Source organism: Dendropsophus ebraccatus, chromosome 4, assembly GCF_027789765.1.
Source record: "Dendropsophus ebraccatus isolate aDenEbr1 chromosome 4, aDenEbr1.pat, whole genome shotgun sequence".
NCBI lineage: Eukaryota > Metazoa > Chordata > Amphibia > Anura > Hylidae > Dendropsophus > Dendropsophus ebraccatus.
This window is the reverse complement of record NC_091457.1, coordinates 24,973,459-24,989,834: the sequence shown is the minus strand read 5'-3', so window position 1 is coordinate 24,989,834 and position 16,376 is coordinate 24,973,459. Positions and strand designations below refer to the sequence as shown.

At 47.0% G+C, this 16,376-nt stretch overlaps 2 protein-coding genes across 8 annotated transcripts in view; one reads left to right on the top strand and one right to left on the bottom strand.

Annotated features, from left to right (window-relative positions):
* Positions 1 to 16,376, top strand: part of LOC138787954 (tesmin-like) — a 43,589-nt gene that overhangs the window by 25,817 nt on the left and 1,396 nt on the right. For all 7 annotated transcript variants that reach the window (XM_069965287.1, XM_069965291.1, XM_069965292.1 and 4 more), the window contains 3 exons: positions 9,726 to 9,828; positions 11,463 to 11,591; positions 15,737 to 15,846. In XM_069965287.1, the coding sequence (XP_069821388.1) occupies positions 9,726 to 9,828; positions 11,463 to 11,591; positions 15,737 to 15,846 (342 nt within the window). The remainder of the gene's footprint in view (positions 1 to 9,725; positions 9,829 to 11,462; positions 11,592 to 15,736; positions 15,847 to 16,376) is intronic.
* LOC138789144 (uncharacterized) lies at positions 1,191 to 5,906 on the bottom strand. The gene has a single exon (XM_069967749.1). The coding sequence runs from the start codon at positions 5,904 to 5,906 to the stop codon at positions 1,191 to 1,193; it is 4,716 nt and encodes a 1,571-aa protein (XP_069823850.1).

Sequence of the window (16,376 nt, the reverse complement as noted above, 5' to 3'; positions counted from 1 at the left end):
ACGTTTTCTGCTGCCACCACACGTCACAATAAGGCTGACGTGACACCTTACCCTTATGCACACCTAAGGCAACTACAAATTACGTCTATCACAATCTTATGGTAATCACTTACCCCTGGTAACGTTTTACTTCAGAGACATAGGGCCTTTTTAGAACACAGGAAAGCTCTTATTAAAGTGAAATTTAATATCAAATAAAAAAGGACAGTGCATACAGTACAGGTCACAATAAAAAAGAGATGGTACAAAATATACAGACACATACATACACAGTAAAAACAGTTCTTAAAATAAAAAGGAGAAAACCAGAACCTACTTTGCTATCGGGCTGTTTGGAACTGGAACGCTATGGGGATTAGCAGGAACGGCGGGCCAACACACTCATAACAAGTTCCCCAAGTGTTGAACACTCTCCCATCATACTCCCTGCCTTATCAAGCATGGTGAGAGCAGTTGTCTCCCTCCCTCCTCTGACCTCACAGGGGGGGTGACAGGGACTATGCTAATGAGCTAATGGTCCATCTTTTATGACCGGAGACGCTTGCCTGAAGATTTTCAAATCCTCATAACTTGGCTGGCGTGTTCCCGATCAGCATTCCAGGGGCATCAAACTACGGGGCATCACCTGCCGGTCACGGGCATACCAACCATGGGTCTGGTGTGCACCTGATTAGAGGAGTTACAGGTTTCCCTGGGTTCCCCTAGAGCCACTTTCTTGCTTTTACAATGGTGGGTCCCTCTCCCTACCCTGCTGACCTGTAGCGAATCTCACCTCTGGAATATGACAGCTTGTCATCTTTCTGAAGGGGTCAAATTTCTCCATAGACGTCTACAGTGACCTCTGATTGTCTCCTGCGTGAACTCTGGATGCATATTGCAGCCAGACCCCTTGTCATAAAGCCATTACGCCATGAGGACGTTTTATTGCGCCCCCAGTCTGGTAAGAGATAAGCGAACCTGTTAATATCCAGGACTCTCACTATATGGCCCCAATCCATCTAGCCATGACATCTAGTGCCCAAAGGAAAACAGGACACCAGCTTCAAAAGAAACAAAAAAGGTGTGTGGGGGGGTGAGGAGCTTTGCCAAATGTGAGTGATCAGGGATATTTTATTCAAGATCAGGAATATATATTGATCATCCTCACACCTCCCCCTTTGAGATATGGCACGGGACTATTGATCCATCCATCAATATCCCACGCCATCCTCGACCACTTCGCCCTGCCGGGACAATCCGTCGGCATTACCATGATTACTTCCCTTCTTGTGTTGAATGGTGAACTCATACTGCTGCAGCGCCAAACTCCACCTCAGCAACTTCCCGTTGTCACCAGCTACCCGGTGTAACCAACTCAGAGGGTTGTGATCAGTAATGACCGTAAATCGGCGCCCATACAGGTACGACTGCAACTTCTGCAGGGCCCACACAATGGCTAAGCACTCTTTCTCCACCGTGGCGTATGCTACTTCCCTAGATAGCAGTTTCCTACTCAGGTAAAGTATGGGATGCTCTTCCCCTGCTGCATTGACCTGACTGAGCACAGCGCCTAGGCCATATGCGCTGGCGTCAGTCTGGACGATGAATTGGCGGTTAAAGTCGGGGCTTTGCAAGACTGGTGCGCTTGCCAGGGCCCGCTTTAGCGCCGTTAGAGCTTGCTCACAATCTGGGGTCCAACTAATCACTTGTGGCAATCTCTTTTTTGTGAGGTCCGTTAAGGGTTTTGCAAGGGTGCTATAGTTGGGAATGAACTTCCTATAGTACCCTGCAGTCCCTAGAAAGGACATCACCTGCTTTTTGGTCTTGGGGGTGGGCCAGGCTACAATAGCCTCCACCTTACCTTGTTCGGGTCTCAAGGTCCCTCCCCCTACTCTGTGTCCAAGGTACTGGACCTCTGTCATGGCCATCTGACACTTTCCAGGCTTGATTGTCAGCCCGGCTGTTTGGATCCGCTGTAGCACCTGTGACAGGTGGGACAGGTGATCCTCCCAGGTCTGACTAAACACAGCGATGTCATCCAGGTAAGCTACTGCAAACCCTTCAAACTCCTCGAGCAGCTGGTTAACCAAGCGCTGAAATGTGGCAGGGGCATTCTTCATGCCAAAGGGCATGACAACATACTCGTACAGCCCAAATGGCGTGATGAAGGCTGACCTCTCCTGGGCTTCTTTGGACATGGGAATCTGCCAGTATCCCCTACTTAAGTCCATAATCGTGATGTATTGGGCACCGGCGAGCTGATCCAGTAACTCTTCAATGCGGGGCATCGGATACGCATCGAACACCGTGATGGCATTCAGTTTCCGATAGTCCCCACAAAAACGAGTTGTCCGGTCTTTCTTAGGGATAAGAACAACCGGTGAGGCCCATGAGCTATGGGATCTCTGGATCACGCCCATGCCCAACATCTCCTCTATCTCCCTCTTCATGTCCGCCCGCACCTCTAAGGAGACCCGGTAGGCTGACTGTCGGATAGGGAGGTGCGCACCCGTGTCTACATGGTGCACCGCAAGGCTAGTCCTCCCTGGTTTCCCCGTGAACGTGGACAGGAAAGGGTTCAGCACCGCCCACAGCTGGGACTTCTGGGTCTCTGTTAGCTGTGGGTTCAGCTGGGCCTCGGCTAGGGTCCCCTCGGTCTTTGCGTCAGCTACGATGTCAACTAGACTGTCACTCTCCCCTTCCTCTGGCAGACTGCACACTGGCATGACGCACATGTCACGCTCCACATGGGCCTTGATCATGTTAACATGAAACACTTTGTGCTTCTTGCGAATATGATCAATAGTGACGACATAGTTCACATCATTCACCCGCTGGTGAATGGTGTAAGGACCTTCCCATGCGGCCTGCAGCTTGTTTTGAGGCATGGGTACTAGTACCCACACCTTTTGTCCGACGGCGTAAATGCGCTCTCGGGCATTTCGGTCGTACCACCTTTTCTGACTATCCTGCGCCTGGGCCATGTTCTCCTGAACCAGGCCGGTCAGGGTTTCCATCCTCTCCCTGAATCTTAGTACATAGTCTACGACCGAGACGTCAGGGTGACCCACTTCTCCCTCCCAGGATTCCTTGATGAGATCTAGGGGACCCCGTACTCGTCTTCCATAGAGGAGCTCAAACGGAGAGAACCCAGTGGATGCCTGAGGTACTTCTCTGTAAGCAAATAGCAGGTGCGGGAGGTACCGCTCCCAGTCCCGTCCGTGGGACTCCACAAGCATCTTGAGCATCTGCTTGAGGACGCCATTGAACCGCTCACACAGACCATTAGTCTGTGGGTGATAGGCACTGGCGACCAGATGCTGCACCTGTATTTTCTTGCAGAGGCACTCCATCAAGTTAGACATAAACTGTGTTCCCTGATCCGTCAGCATCTCCTTAGGAAATCCTACTCGGGAAAAGATGGTGAGAAGTGCATCCGCAACTTTATCGGCCCTGATGGAGGATAGGGCAACTGCTTCTGGGTACCTAGTAGCATAATCTACCACGGTCAGAATGTAGCTTTTGCCAGAACTACTGGGTACTGCTATCGGTCCTACAATATCTACGGCCACCCGCTGGAACGGCTCATCTATGATCGGTAAAGGGATGAGGGGAGCCTTGGGAACATGCCCAGGCTTTCCCATCCTTTGACAGACCAGACATGACCGGCAGAAGTTAGCCACTTCTTTTCCCATACCCGGCCAATAGAAACGCTGTTTCAACCGGTCCTGGGTCTTGCGGATACCCAGGTGGCCTGCGAGGGGTATCTCATGGGCCACTTGCAGTAGTCGCTCCCGGAATGGACGAGGCACTACCAGCTGCCTACTCTGCACCCATTCCGGTTGATCCTCGGTGGGAATCATCTGCCTATAGAGACGGCCCTGATCCCAGGTTATCCGCTCGGTATCCGATTCAGCCGGGGTGCTATCAGCCAGCTCTCTCAGTTTCTGTAACGTCCCATCAGTCAGCAAAGCTGCCTGAAATTGGGCCCAGTCACTTTGAGAGTTGCCAGACATCACCTCGTCTGCTCTAATGCCTTGAGTCAGCTGTGAGCTGTCAGCTGACCCTCCAGCTGCTGGTATACACACCGCAGGGGGGCTTCCACTCACTGTGTCAGAGTGGCCCCGCCCACTACGCGTCACCACAGCTATGTACTTACAATCTGTTCCGCCCACCTGCTGAAGATCAGGGGTGAGGGGAACAGATGGAAGCCTGGTACAGTCCTGGTTATATACATCAGATTCATTACCTATGTCATTGGTATCAGGATTAGTACCCATGTTTATCACATTTAAAGGGTTAGTACAAACAGTGAGGTCATCTTTATAGACCTCCGCACTAGCACCAACCAATGAGGGGGATTCACACGAAATGCCAGGAACCTGTGAATCCTCCCTGACATCAGCAGGTACATAGTGGGAGACTAAGGAACCAAGATCAGTGGCTAATAAGACATCCGTGGGAATATGATCCGTCACTCCCACCTCCCTTATTCCACTCCCAGCCCCCCAGTCAAGAAATACCCTCGCCATGGGCAAAGCGGGGCTCACTCCTCCAATCCCAGTCACAGTTCGTGTTTTCCCAGGGATTAAGTCCTCTTCGTTCACCAGTTCAGGGCGAACAAGGGTGATCTCCGCCCCAGTGTCCCTCAAGCCCATCGTGATTTTGTTACCCACTGTAACGGCCTGCATGTTATCACTGAGCTTCCCTCCCCGTCCACCCACAAACAAAACAGTAGATGGGGAAACCGGTGATTTGGGCACAGGGGTTGGTTTCTTTCTCTCGGGACAGTCTCGACTAATATGTCCCCCTTTGCGACACATAAAACAGATGCGGGTATCAGCAACAGGTTTGGTGGGGACCACAGGGGTAAAACCCCCAGAGGGTCGAGTAGCAGGGACAGATTTGGTAGAAGTCTGCTTACCCCCTTTCCAGCTGGTCACTGCCGGCTTCTGATAGTGCGGGGCCCGATTGGCAGTGTAGGTGTCGGCCAGCTTGGCTGCTTGCGCTGCGTCTCTGGGTTCTCGGTCCAAGATGAACTGACGAACTTCTGCGGGACACAGGTGCAAAAACTGATCCTTGACCATCAGGTCTTTGAGATCCTCAAAGGTGTGGATAGACAGTCCTTCGATCCACTGGTGAAAGTTGGTGTTCAATCCATCAACGACATCTGAGTAACTGTCATGAGGTCCACGCTGCATAGCCCGGAATCGTTTCCGATACATCTCTGGCGAGAGATTGTATTTCTGGATGAGGGCTTGCTTAATGGCCTCATAGTCACCGTCCTTGTCTCTGGGCAAGGAGACAAAAACCTCCAGGGCTTTGCCTCTCAGTCCTGGGGTCAAGTACCGCGCCCACTGCTCACAAGGCAACTGGTACTGTCTGCAAATTTTCTCAAAGCCTCTGAGAAACGTGTCCAGGTCCCCATCCTTCTCCATCACCGGGAAGTGATCTAAACGGGGTTTAAGGTGTCCCGTCTCACTGGACTCACGGTTGGGTGGCAAATTACTGGACCTCTGGGCACGTGCTAGTTCCAGCTGATGCTGCCTCTCGGCCTCTGCCTGTCGTGCGGTGAATTCTCGTTCAGCTTGGCGTTCGCGTGCTGCTGCTGCTGCAAATTCCCGTATAAGCTCCAACCGCAAAGCTTGGTCGCAGTCGGCCATCTGTTGGAGAATCAAAGGTAAAGGAGAGTCCGTACCATTCTGCGGACTGGCGCTACCAGTACGTTGGTGCCCCATTGATTCCAGAACCGGACCCTCTGCTGCCTCCGATGATGGTGTGGAGACCACAGGCTGCTCTGGCCGGGCATCATCTTCCATCAATGCTTGGATCAGCTGGTCTTTACTGCGATTCCCTCCTTCCAGACCTCTTTGCTCACAAAGACTGCGTAGCCCATCTCTCGTGTAATTTCGATATGCCTCCGCCATTTTAGCAGGGATTTGCCAAATAAAAGATAGGATAGAAGAACAGAGAACAGGGGAGGGGAAAAACTGTTTCACGTATATATATATATGTCTGTTATAACCAAGTGTATGCACTGAGAGCCTTCCTGTAGACTGAGAAAGTCTGCTACAGATAACTCAGCCCTTAAGTGTACGGAGCAATTTATTACTCCACAGACTTAATGTTCTAAGATATCCCACCGCTGCCACCAATTTGTCACGATCCCCGTGACTTAGGTTCTGGCTAGTAGGCAACCGGGCTCACCTCGGACCGTCTTGGATCAGCTACCAACCAGAACCTAACACCCAGGTACACGTTTTCTGCTGCCACCACACGTCACAATAAGGCTGACGTGACACCTTACCCTTATGCACACCTAAGGCAACTACAAATTACGTCTATCACAATCTTATGGTAATCACTTACCCCTGGTAACGTTTTACTTCAGAGACATAGGGCCTTTTTAGAACACAGGAAAGCTCTTATTAAAGTGAAATTTAATATCAAATAAAAAAGGACAGTGCATACAGTACAGGTCACAATAAAAAAGAGATGGTACAAAATATACAGACACATACATACACAGTAAAAACAGTTCTTAAAATAAAAAGGAGAAAACCAGAACCTACTTTGCTATCGGGCTGTTTGGAACTGGAACGCTATGGGGATTAGCAGGAACGGCGGGCCAACACACTCATAACAAGTTCCCCAAGTGTTGAACACTCTCCCATCATACTCCCTGCCTTATCAAGCATGGTGAGAGCAGTTGTCTCCCTCCCTCCTCTGACCTCACAGGGGGGGTGACAGGGACTATGCTAATGAGCTAATGGTCCATCTTTTATGACCGGAGACGCTTGCCTGAAGATTTTCAAATCCTCATAACTTGGCTGGCGTGTTCCCGATCAGCATTCCAGGGGCATCAAACTACGGGGCATCACCTGCCGGTCACGGGCATACCAACCATGGGTCTGGTGTGCACCTGATTAGAGGAGTTACAGGTTTCCCTGGGTTCCCCTAGAGCCACTTTCTTGCTTTTACAATGGTGGGTCCCTCTCCCTACCCTGCTGACCTGTAGCGAATCTCACCTCTGGAATATGACAGCTTGTCATCTTTCTGAAGGGGTCAAATTTCTCCATAGACGTCTACAGTGACCTCTGATTGTCTCCTGCGTGAACTCTGGATGCATATTGCAGCCAGACCCCTTGTCATAAAGCCATTACGCCATGAGGACGTTTTATTGCGCCCCCAGTCTGGTAAGAGATAAGCGAACCTGTTAATATCCAGGACTCTCACTATATGGCCCCAATCCATCTAGCCATGACATCTAGTGCCCAAAGGAAAACAGGACACCAGCTTCAAAAGAAACAAAAAAGGTGTGTGGGGGGGTGAGGAGCTTTGCCAAATGTGAGTGATCAGGGATATTTTATTCAAGATCAGGAATATATATTGATCATCCTCACAAGGGTGCCTTCACACCTACCGGATCCAAAGCCGATCTCACTTCTGCGGATTCGAAACGAGAACCACTGCGGATCCAGTATCAATTCACCCCTATGATAGCACATATTCGCAGCGGGATTAACATCCCACTGTATATATGTGCTTTAACTCCCTGGTTCCCGCAGCCCAGCCGTTTCATCCCCGGCGCATCCCCCCCATCCCGGCCACATCCCCCATCAGCCCACCCCCAGCCCGCCGCCGCCCGCACCCCCCCGCCGAGAGCATACAGTACCTGCTCGGCAGATCAGCTGAGCGGGACCGGAGCCGGGAGCCTCACTGCAGCCGCGCCGCCGAGCAGGTAATGTATGCTCGCGGCGGCCGGCCGGAGATGGGCTGATGGGGGGATGTGGCCGGGATGGGGGGATGTGCCGCCGCCGGGGATGGGGTATGCGATGGCGGGGCTGCGGGCACCAGGGAGTTAAAGCACATATTCACAGCGGGATGTCAATCCCGCTGCGAATATGTGCTATCATAGGGGTGAATTGATACCGGATCCGCAGCGGTTCTCGCTTCGAATCCGCAGAAGTGAGATCCGCTGTGGATCCGGTAGGTGTGAAGGCACCCTAACAGTTGTTACAAGTTATACTGAATCCTTTCCCACAAAGATATGTATCAATCTGCTCAGTTCTTCCTAATTATAACATGATGGTGATAGAATAGATAACATTGTCCTAGTGAAAGGTTCCCTTTAAGCCATGATCAAGGATGAATAATGGTCTGAAATGCGTTGGCTTGACTGGTGATGTTTTTAGAAGATGACTAATAAAGCTTGAAAGTAGTTTATGGAGCTGGAAGCCTAATGATTTAGTTGCCCTTTGACATTCACTTTTACTAATGAACCTGTCACGACCAGTCACACCAAACACACAGAGACAGTGAGCCCTGAGCTCAGCCCCGCCCACTGTCCCTACCTAATTGCCGCAATCTGCCCTAAAATGGCAGCGGACAACTTGGCGGCGATCCCTGGCCTGGATACGTAAAAAAATGGACAAGACAAAACGAACAAACACAATAAGAATGGTCAGCAATCCGGGTCACAACGGTCTGGCAGCAAAGGTACAAAATGAGGATCCAAAAGAGTAGTCAGAAAACAGGCAATAAGGTCAGGGGCAGGCGGCAAGCAAGGGAGGTCAAAGATACAAAGCAGGAATCAGGAGAAACCAGAAAACAGAACACACAAGCAGGCAGAGACTAAGTCAATAACCGGCAAGGCACAGGCAGAAACAGAAATCTTAAATAGGACACCAGGAACCAAGTCCACAAGATGATAGGAGGGACCAGCTGTCAATCACTGAGGCAAAGGCAGGTTAACTGTTACATGACCAGAGGAAACTTAGAAGAACAGACACGGGTGGGGCAGGGAAAACAATTAGCAGACCAGAAGGAATAAGACACGGTTCAGACTGGCAAAAACAAAGGCAAACAAAACACAGAATAAATGGAAGATTATGGCCAAAAGCGCAGTCTCGGTCGTACCTTACGCACCGACGACTGCGCCAAAGTTGCATTCATGACAGAACCACACCATGGTTGTCATGGTTATGAGTTGAGTTATCTATTGAAGGGGTATTCCAGAGACTAAACAAAAGTTTTTATTTTTTTCTCTAATACATTGCTTTGTAATATAATTTCATTAAAATAAATTAATCCTCTGAGAGTATTTTTTTCAATTCTACGGAGTACTCCTTTAACTTCTGTGTGTTTAGTGGAGAACTGAGTTTAACAATAGTTAAAATGTCAATATTACAAGCGATTTTTAATAAACCTTGTAATAGGTTTTATTATTAAAAAAAGCCTCTTTCTGTGTTCAAAAAGCAATTTCCCAGCCCCCCCCCCCCCCATCTGTTCATTATCAGGCAAATCCGTCTTCATTACAGAGAAGCCAGTGATAACGGGTTCTGCTGTGTCCATTATACCCTATAGAGGGGGGAGGAGCAGAGGTAGATGAGTGAGCAGGAAGAAGAGAAGTGAAGAACAGCTGTTTGTAGACTGTCTGGGCACCTAAAAAGCTGGATTCAGAGGTCAGAAAAGTCAGTGCTTATCTAGGAATTTGCTGAGAGAAGATTGCAGGGTGCTCACTCACTTCTCTCAGCCCCTTCCTTCTCCATAGAGCATAATGGACAGAGAAATCCTGCTTCTTCTGAAGTGAGGGGGGAGCTAGGAAAACTGCTTTTTCAGTATAGAACGAAACTCTTTTGGTAAATAAAACCTATTACAAAGTTTCTTAAAATAGCTTGTACTTATGATATTTATTGTTTTATTTATTTCTAGCATCAAATGCTATGTTTTTATATTATATACAGTTATTGTGAGTGCTTTGCAAATGGCGAATTCTGCAGCAACTGTAGCTGTATAAACTGCTTCAACAACATATACTATGAGTCTGAACGGCAGAAGGCTATAAAGGTAAGGAAACAATGAAACTCCCCTCCTAATGCTGAATATTGATGTGTATGGGGATAACAAAAGAGATAACTTTTTCCGGCAGGAATTGAAGTCGTATGCCCACCTTTAATGTGTCTTTTGCCCTAACATTTTCTAGCTGTGTTGATGGTTATAACTTCAACACCTTTCACAGGTCGTCCTATAAAGAAAGGACTTGTCCATTTAGACCAGGGGTGTCAAACTCAAATACACAGTGGGCCAAAATTAAAAAATTTACAAAGTCATGGGTCAACCTTGATGATTTTAGAAGAGCGCATGCGGCGGCCCTAGCATTGTCAGAGCAGCATGCGGTTTTCCTGGTACTGTCAGTGGTGTGCGTCTCCCAGCGCTGTGCACTATGATACATGACATGATAATTTACAGCACACTTTTATAACCTTCCCCACCCACCTATATACAAGCCCCCTCTGTAACCCGCATAGTAGTTACCCATTATTTTCCCCAAGCAGTAGGTAATCCTATAATTGTGCCCCATGTAATAGCCAACCCCCCTATATTACCCCATGTAGTGGCCAGACCTCCCCTGTAGTCCCACATAGTAGCCAGCCCCCCCAGTAGTCTCATATAGTAGCCAGCCCTCCCAATAGTCTCATACAGTAGCCAGCCCTCCCAATAGTCTCATACAGTAGCCAGCCCCCCCAGTAGTCTCATATAGTAGCCAGCCCTCCCCTGTAGTCTCATATAGTAGCCAGCCCTCCTCAATAGTCTCATATAGTAGCCAGCCCCCCCAGTAGTCTCATATAGTAGCCAGCCCTCCCAATAGTCTCATATAATAGCCAGCCCTCCCAATAATCTCATACAGTAGCCAGCCCTTCCCAGTAGTCTTATGTAGTAGCCAGTCTCCCCAGTAGTCTCATATAGTAGCCAGCCCTCCCAATAGTCTCATATAATAGCCAGCCCTCCCAATAATCTCATACAGTAGCCAGCCCTTCCCAGTAGTCTTATGTAGTAGCCAGTCTCCCTAGTAGTCTCATATAGTAGCCAGCCCTCCCAATAGTCTCATATAGTAGCCAGCCCTCCCCCATAGTCTCTTATATAGTAGCCAGCCCTCCCCATAGTCTCTTATATAGTAGCCAGCCCTCCCCCTTAGTCTCTTATATAGTAGCCAGCCTTTCCCAGTAGTCTCATATAGTAGCCAGCCCTTTCCTGTAGTCTCATATAGTAGCCAGCCGTCCCCCAGTCTCATATAGTAGCCAGCCCTCCCCAGTAGTCTCTTATATAGTAGCCAGCCCTCCCTTGTAGTCTCATATAGTAGCCAGCCCTCCCCAGTAGTCTCTTATATAGTAGCCAGCCCTCCCTTGTAGTCTCATATAGTAGCCAGCCTTCCCCAGTAGTCTCTTATAAAGTAGCCAGCCCTCCCTTGTAGTCTCATATAGTAGCCAGCCCTCCCCAGTAGTCTCTTATATAGTAGCCAGCCCTCCCTTGTAGTCTCGTATAGCAGCCAGCCCTCCCCAATAGTCTTATATAGTAGCCAATAGTTGCACTTCTGGGCCATATGCAGACAGATGTCATCTATGTAGCTACTTACTGTTATACATTCTTCTGACATGTACAGATTACTCTCATGTATTTAGATATGCTTTTCTTTGTTCCAGGCGTATCTAGATAAAAATCCAGAAGCGTTCAAGCCAAAACTTAGAACTGGTAATGTCAAAGTTCAGCATACAGAAAGATGCAACTGCAAGAGATCTGGGTGTCTTAAGAATTACTGTGAATGCTATGAGGTTAGTAAAGCTTGAAGTTTGAAAGTAATGAGGTTCTATGAAAATCTGACTAAACGGATGTATCCCAATTTTTAGCAGAAGTGCAGCAAAAATGTTGAATTTGAGAGTAGAACTGCCTGCTCAGACAGCACTGTTTGTGTACATCCAGTGTGTGCATTAACAAGGTAAATGACTTCCATGTCACCCCTGCAGTACATCAGTTACAATTCTTATTTAAAGACAATGTATCATCAAAAAATTACCTATTGTTTAAATCAAGTTTTAGGCTATGTTCCCGTCATTATCAATAGATAATAGTGGGAACATAGCCTTAAAGGGGTATTTAGCCTGAACAAAACTTTTCATGTGTTGCTGCCCATGGTACTTGATTACATGAGCTGTCTCGGAAGGTAGGGGGGAGTAGAGGGAGACAGAGAGAAAAGTTCACATAGATACTCAGAACTGGGGGAAGGAGACTGAATAGATAATAAACAAATTGTATTGTATGAAATAAATTGTTAGTCTGACCAAGGGCAGTAACATATGAAAAGTTATGTTTGAGGGGAATACCCCTTAAATGTTAAAGGGTTTCTGTCACAAAAAAAATTATTGACATATAGTAGAGACATAACAGAGGTTCTAATCAGTTGGGGTATAAGTGCCCCAACCAGTCAGTAGAAAGAGTAGGGGAAAAAGCTTCTGCACTATCCTCACCCGCTTTGTGTCCTGGAGACCTGGATGGTCCGGGTTATGTGACACAGGGTCAAGAGAGAACATTATATGCGCATACTTCTTACTGCCATGGCTGTGATGGAGACCTGTGCTTCGGGCTGCCACACCTGCTCCCCTGGCTCTTAACTTACTGCGGATGTCATTGGCTTGCGTCCCCACCTCCTAGAGCATGTGTGCGCCAGCTCAGTGAAATTTAAAGGTCCAGTGTGCCCTAATTGGCTGCTGCACAGTAGCCCATACGTATAAATCCCTGCACCTGCTCAGGCATCCATGTTAAAGACTCTGCAATTGCTACCTTAAGTTCACGGTTTTGTCTACATGCATTGCCTGTGTTCCTATAAAGTGCACATACTAGTCATTCTAGGTCCATTGCAAATGGTCGTTACACTGCCACTACAGCTACCACTGATCACAGAACGATCAGAAATTAGTCAGATGGCGCTAATATAAATGGGCTGTATCTCCCCGGATCAAACACAAAAACTAGAAGGGGTATACATTTAAAAAATAACCTTTACTGATTTCTATTAAAACTTAATCCCCACATGACACAACACAAACAAATAATGTACAAATGGTGGCCTAAATTCCACCCTAGCTGGTAACGTCACTGCAAATAGTCACAAAACAACAAACATCAGGGGTTCAATGAATAAATAGTAAATGGTATTGTCTCACCCATCAGATGTCTTAATCAAGCGTTGTTATTGTTGCGTAGCTTACGGAGGTGGAGAGAGTCCAGCGTACAGGTGTTGGAGACCCACTCGCCCTACTATGCCCTGGATGAAATATAGGCCGTACTACCCCTGCTCGCACAGGGAATAGCGGGGCACTCGCCCTAAAAAGGGCGACCCCTACCCCGAGCTACCCCTTTGTCAAAAAGACCCTAATTTTCCCTTCCTAGCGTGCAGGTCCCCCACCTTCCGACGCGTTTCTGCCAGGTGTACTGGGGTTATCAAGGAAGCGAGGCACACAGGGAAAACCAAAAAATAAATCTAAATAACAAAATATAATGAACTGACAATTAGGCTCCGGTATGGTGTCCGGGCCTATCGGGATGCGTGTGGTTGGTCCCTGCAGTGGCAGGTGACCCCCTTCCTGGCGTAGTATCAAGCCAGGATACTCTGGAAGCAGTGGCTACCTGTTCCTGCGCCGATACACAGGGATTAAATAACTTCAAACCGCGCTGCCGGACCGTCCGACGTGATGCGTCATGGCACGTCATGACGTCATCACGTATTACTCACGGTGCGCTGCGGCGTCACCTAGACGACCTCTGTAAACAACTCAAGCGCCGTCTGGTAAACCGTATAAGCCCTTTGGGTTTACAGCAGGATTTCTCAGAACTGGCTACAGAAATGCGGAGATCTATACATTATCTATACATAATCTTTACATCATGCAAGATTATTTAAGGATATGCAAAACGCCCCATCTGGAGGTAAGATAGAAGCCAAGGGCTATCCAAACATAAAGTGCAAACTGATCACAACCAAAAAAGAAAACAAATGCAGATTTTTCGTAGCAAACAACTTATGTATCTTTATTGAATATACATTAAAACCATTACCATACAAAAGAGAGACAGACCAAACATTAAAAAGAACAGTGACTATCCTGGAGGTGTTTCTAAAGTAACCAGATCACATGTGCTGGAGTCCCTGACCAACAACAAATGTCACAGAACAGGGGGATATATTCTCAAGAATCATACAGTAGGACACTATAATAAATACAATAAATAATAAAGTGCAAGTGCATTCAATTCATAGAGTCAACCTACAGACAATTTGATAAATCTCTTATCCACTCTTCATCTAATATTATTTCCCCATCAAGTCTAGAGATCCAGCCAGTTAAATACCTTTTGCGGTGATATACAATGTGTATCCTTTTTATATACAATAGTTCCAATGGACACACACTATCACCACTGGTCTCTGCTCCGCAGAGTTAATTAACCATACCATAACAAGTCCAACATAATTAGTTAGCTTTATAAGAATAACAATTACACCACACAAAGCTAAATTTAAAAATATATTAATTTTTATTTGACATGATTAAAAATCAATTTTAAAAATTCTTTTTTAGTGCAAAAGGGAATCCAGCAATAATTGATAACCAGAACACCGTAATCTAATAAGAATTCTCACATATACCACTGTACCATGTAAACGTCTATATCAATATATACCTAACCATGCAGTGTATCCACACAGCCTCGGATAGCTGAAAACAATGTCAGCCTATATCCTCCAGGACGTCACCACCCCGACACGCGTTTCGTTGCCTTCGTCCGTTGCCTTCGCAGTGCGGTGTAACAGGAAAATTCTGACCACTCTGCTTAACCCAGGTAACAAGGTCTGGGGCTTGTGTCACCCTCTAGGACGGGTCACCCGACACTGGTCAGCAATAGGTGGTGGAAAGACCAAAAGAGTCAAAACACGGGCACAAGTATTCTTTCTACTTTCAAGTATTTCTACCTATTTTACTTCTCAAGTTCCGACAGAGCACAGTACTACTTTGAGTTGGGACACTCTCGACATCCTCCTCTTTACTTCTCTGAACTTCTACCTCTCAGCACGCAACTCAGCACGGCTGTACTATCTTTCAAGCTCTTAGCACAGATCTGGTTACTAAAGTCCAATGTATCTTATCAAGCCAAAAGCCTATTGTGTATCACTGTTTCAAGTATTCCTGCAGTAAAGAAGAGTTTATTTATTGTAATGGGACTCTGTGATTCTTGTCCAAGCACCTACGCAGCCATTGCATCTTTCTTGGGTCATCTTCCCTTTTTGTGGGGGGCGGTACCGATAGTCCGGGTGGGTCACGACTCCACTCCGGACCACCGTGATAAGCTCCCAAGGGACCCCCAAATAGCCCGTCAGGTTACTGACCAAAGGGGAAAGGGTTTAGCCAGCCTCACTAAACTAAAAGGTGTGCCATCATACCTGTGTGCCCAACCGGCCTGGCGTCACAACTGCATAACACCTGGCTGAGCTATTCACAGACCAACCACTACTGCAGTGGAGTCACCCTTCACCATCTGGCAAGTGACCGGTCATGCCTCCTAGCGGTGCATCACCACATTTTGATCAATGGAAATTATTAGAGTTGAGCAAATCTTATTACTGGCGGCTGCAGAAGTTGTGTGCAGCCCTAAGGAGTCCTGGAAAACATGGATACAGTCATAGGCAATAGGCTGGATCCTTGTTTTCCCGTCAGCCTTAGGGTAATCAAATGCTGGACCCAAGCTTGCCCGAGATTTGCTCAAAAAGGGCCAAATGCATGTGTGTGTTCAAGCAATGCAAATGTTTTTACATACGGTAATAAACATACTGTATACTATAGTGGTGAACCTTTTTAAGTTATTATTTTATTAGTTTAAAACTTTTGAAGAAAGTTGACTCTCTTTTTTTTTTTTATCGTAGGCTAAAAAGACGTGCTCCTCTATGTGTAACTGCATCGCATGTAAGAATTATGAAGAGTGTCCAGACCAGAAATATCTAGAGAATGAGCAGGAACTTGCAGATACAGAGAGGTATGAGTATGTAATAGCATTATATTGTATATATGTAAGTAGCAGGGGACACATTGATCTTTTAAGCCATTTGCATTGTCCTAAGTTACTTTTCTCATTTGGTGGCCAAAGAAAAGCTCTGTCTTTGAAGCCGCATTAAAGCATGCTTGTCTTTTTAAGTGTTTCCACTATGGGACCATAGCAGAGAAAGACGGCCATCTCGTAATATTGACGTCCACAAATGAGGATCATGAGAATTATTTGTGGCCGTCAATAATATGATCCAGTAGATCCAGTACATACCCTTATGTAGCATTTTTCCCCTTTATACAGTCAGTTTTCATTAGTTTAGTTAAACAATAAAGATTTTCCAAAGTAATAAAATAAGAAGCAACAATTGTCCATAAAAAATCAGCATACTGTATATCTATACAACCCTTTAACAATCCAGCACTTTTAGGCTGGACACCACCTACAACGCCAAATGTTAGCTGAGAGTCAATGGGGAAAAATCAAGTGGAATACCCACATGAAGTTCCCCTTTTTCAGGG

Excerpts from the sequence above, each read along its gene's own strand:
- LOC138789144 (XM_069967749.1), bottom strand. The coding sequence starts at position 5,906 with ATGGCGGAGGCATATCGAAATTACACGAGAGATGGGCTACGCAGTCTT.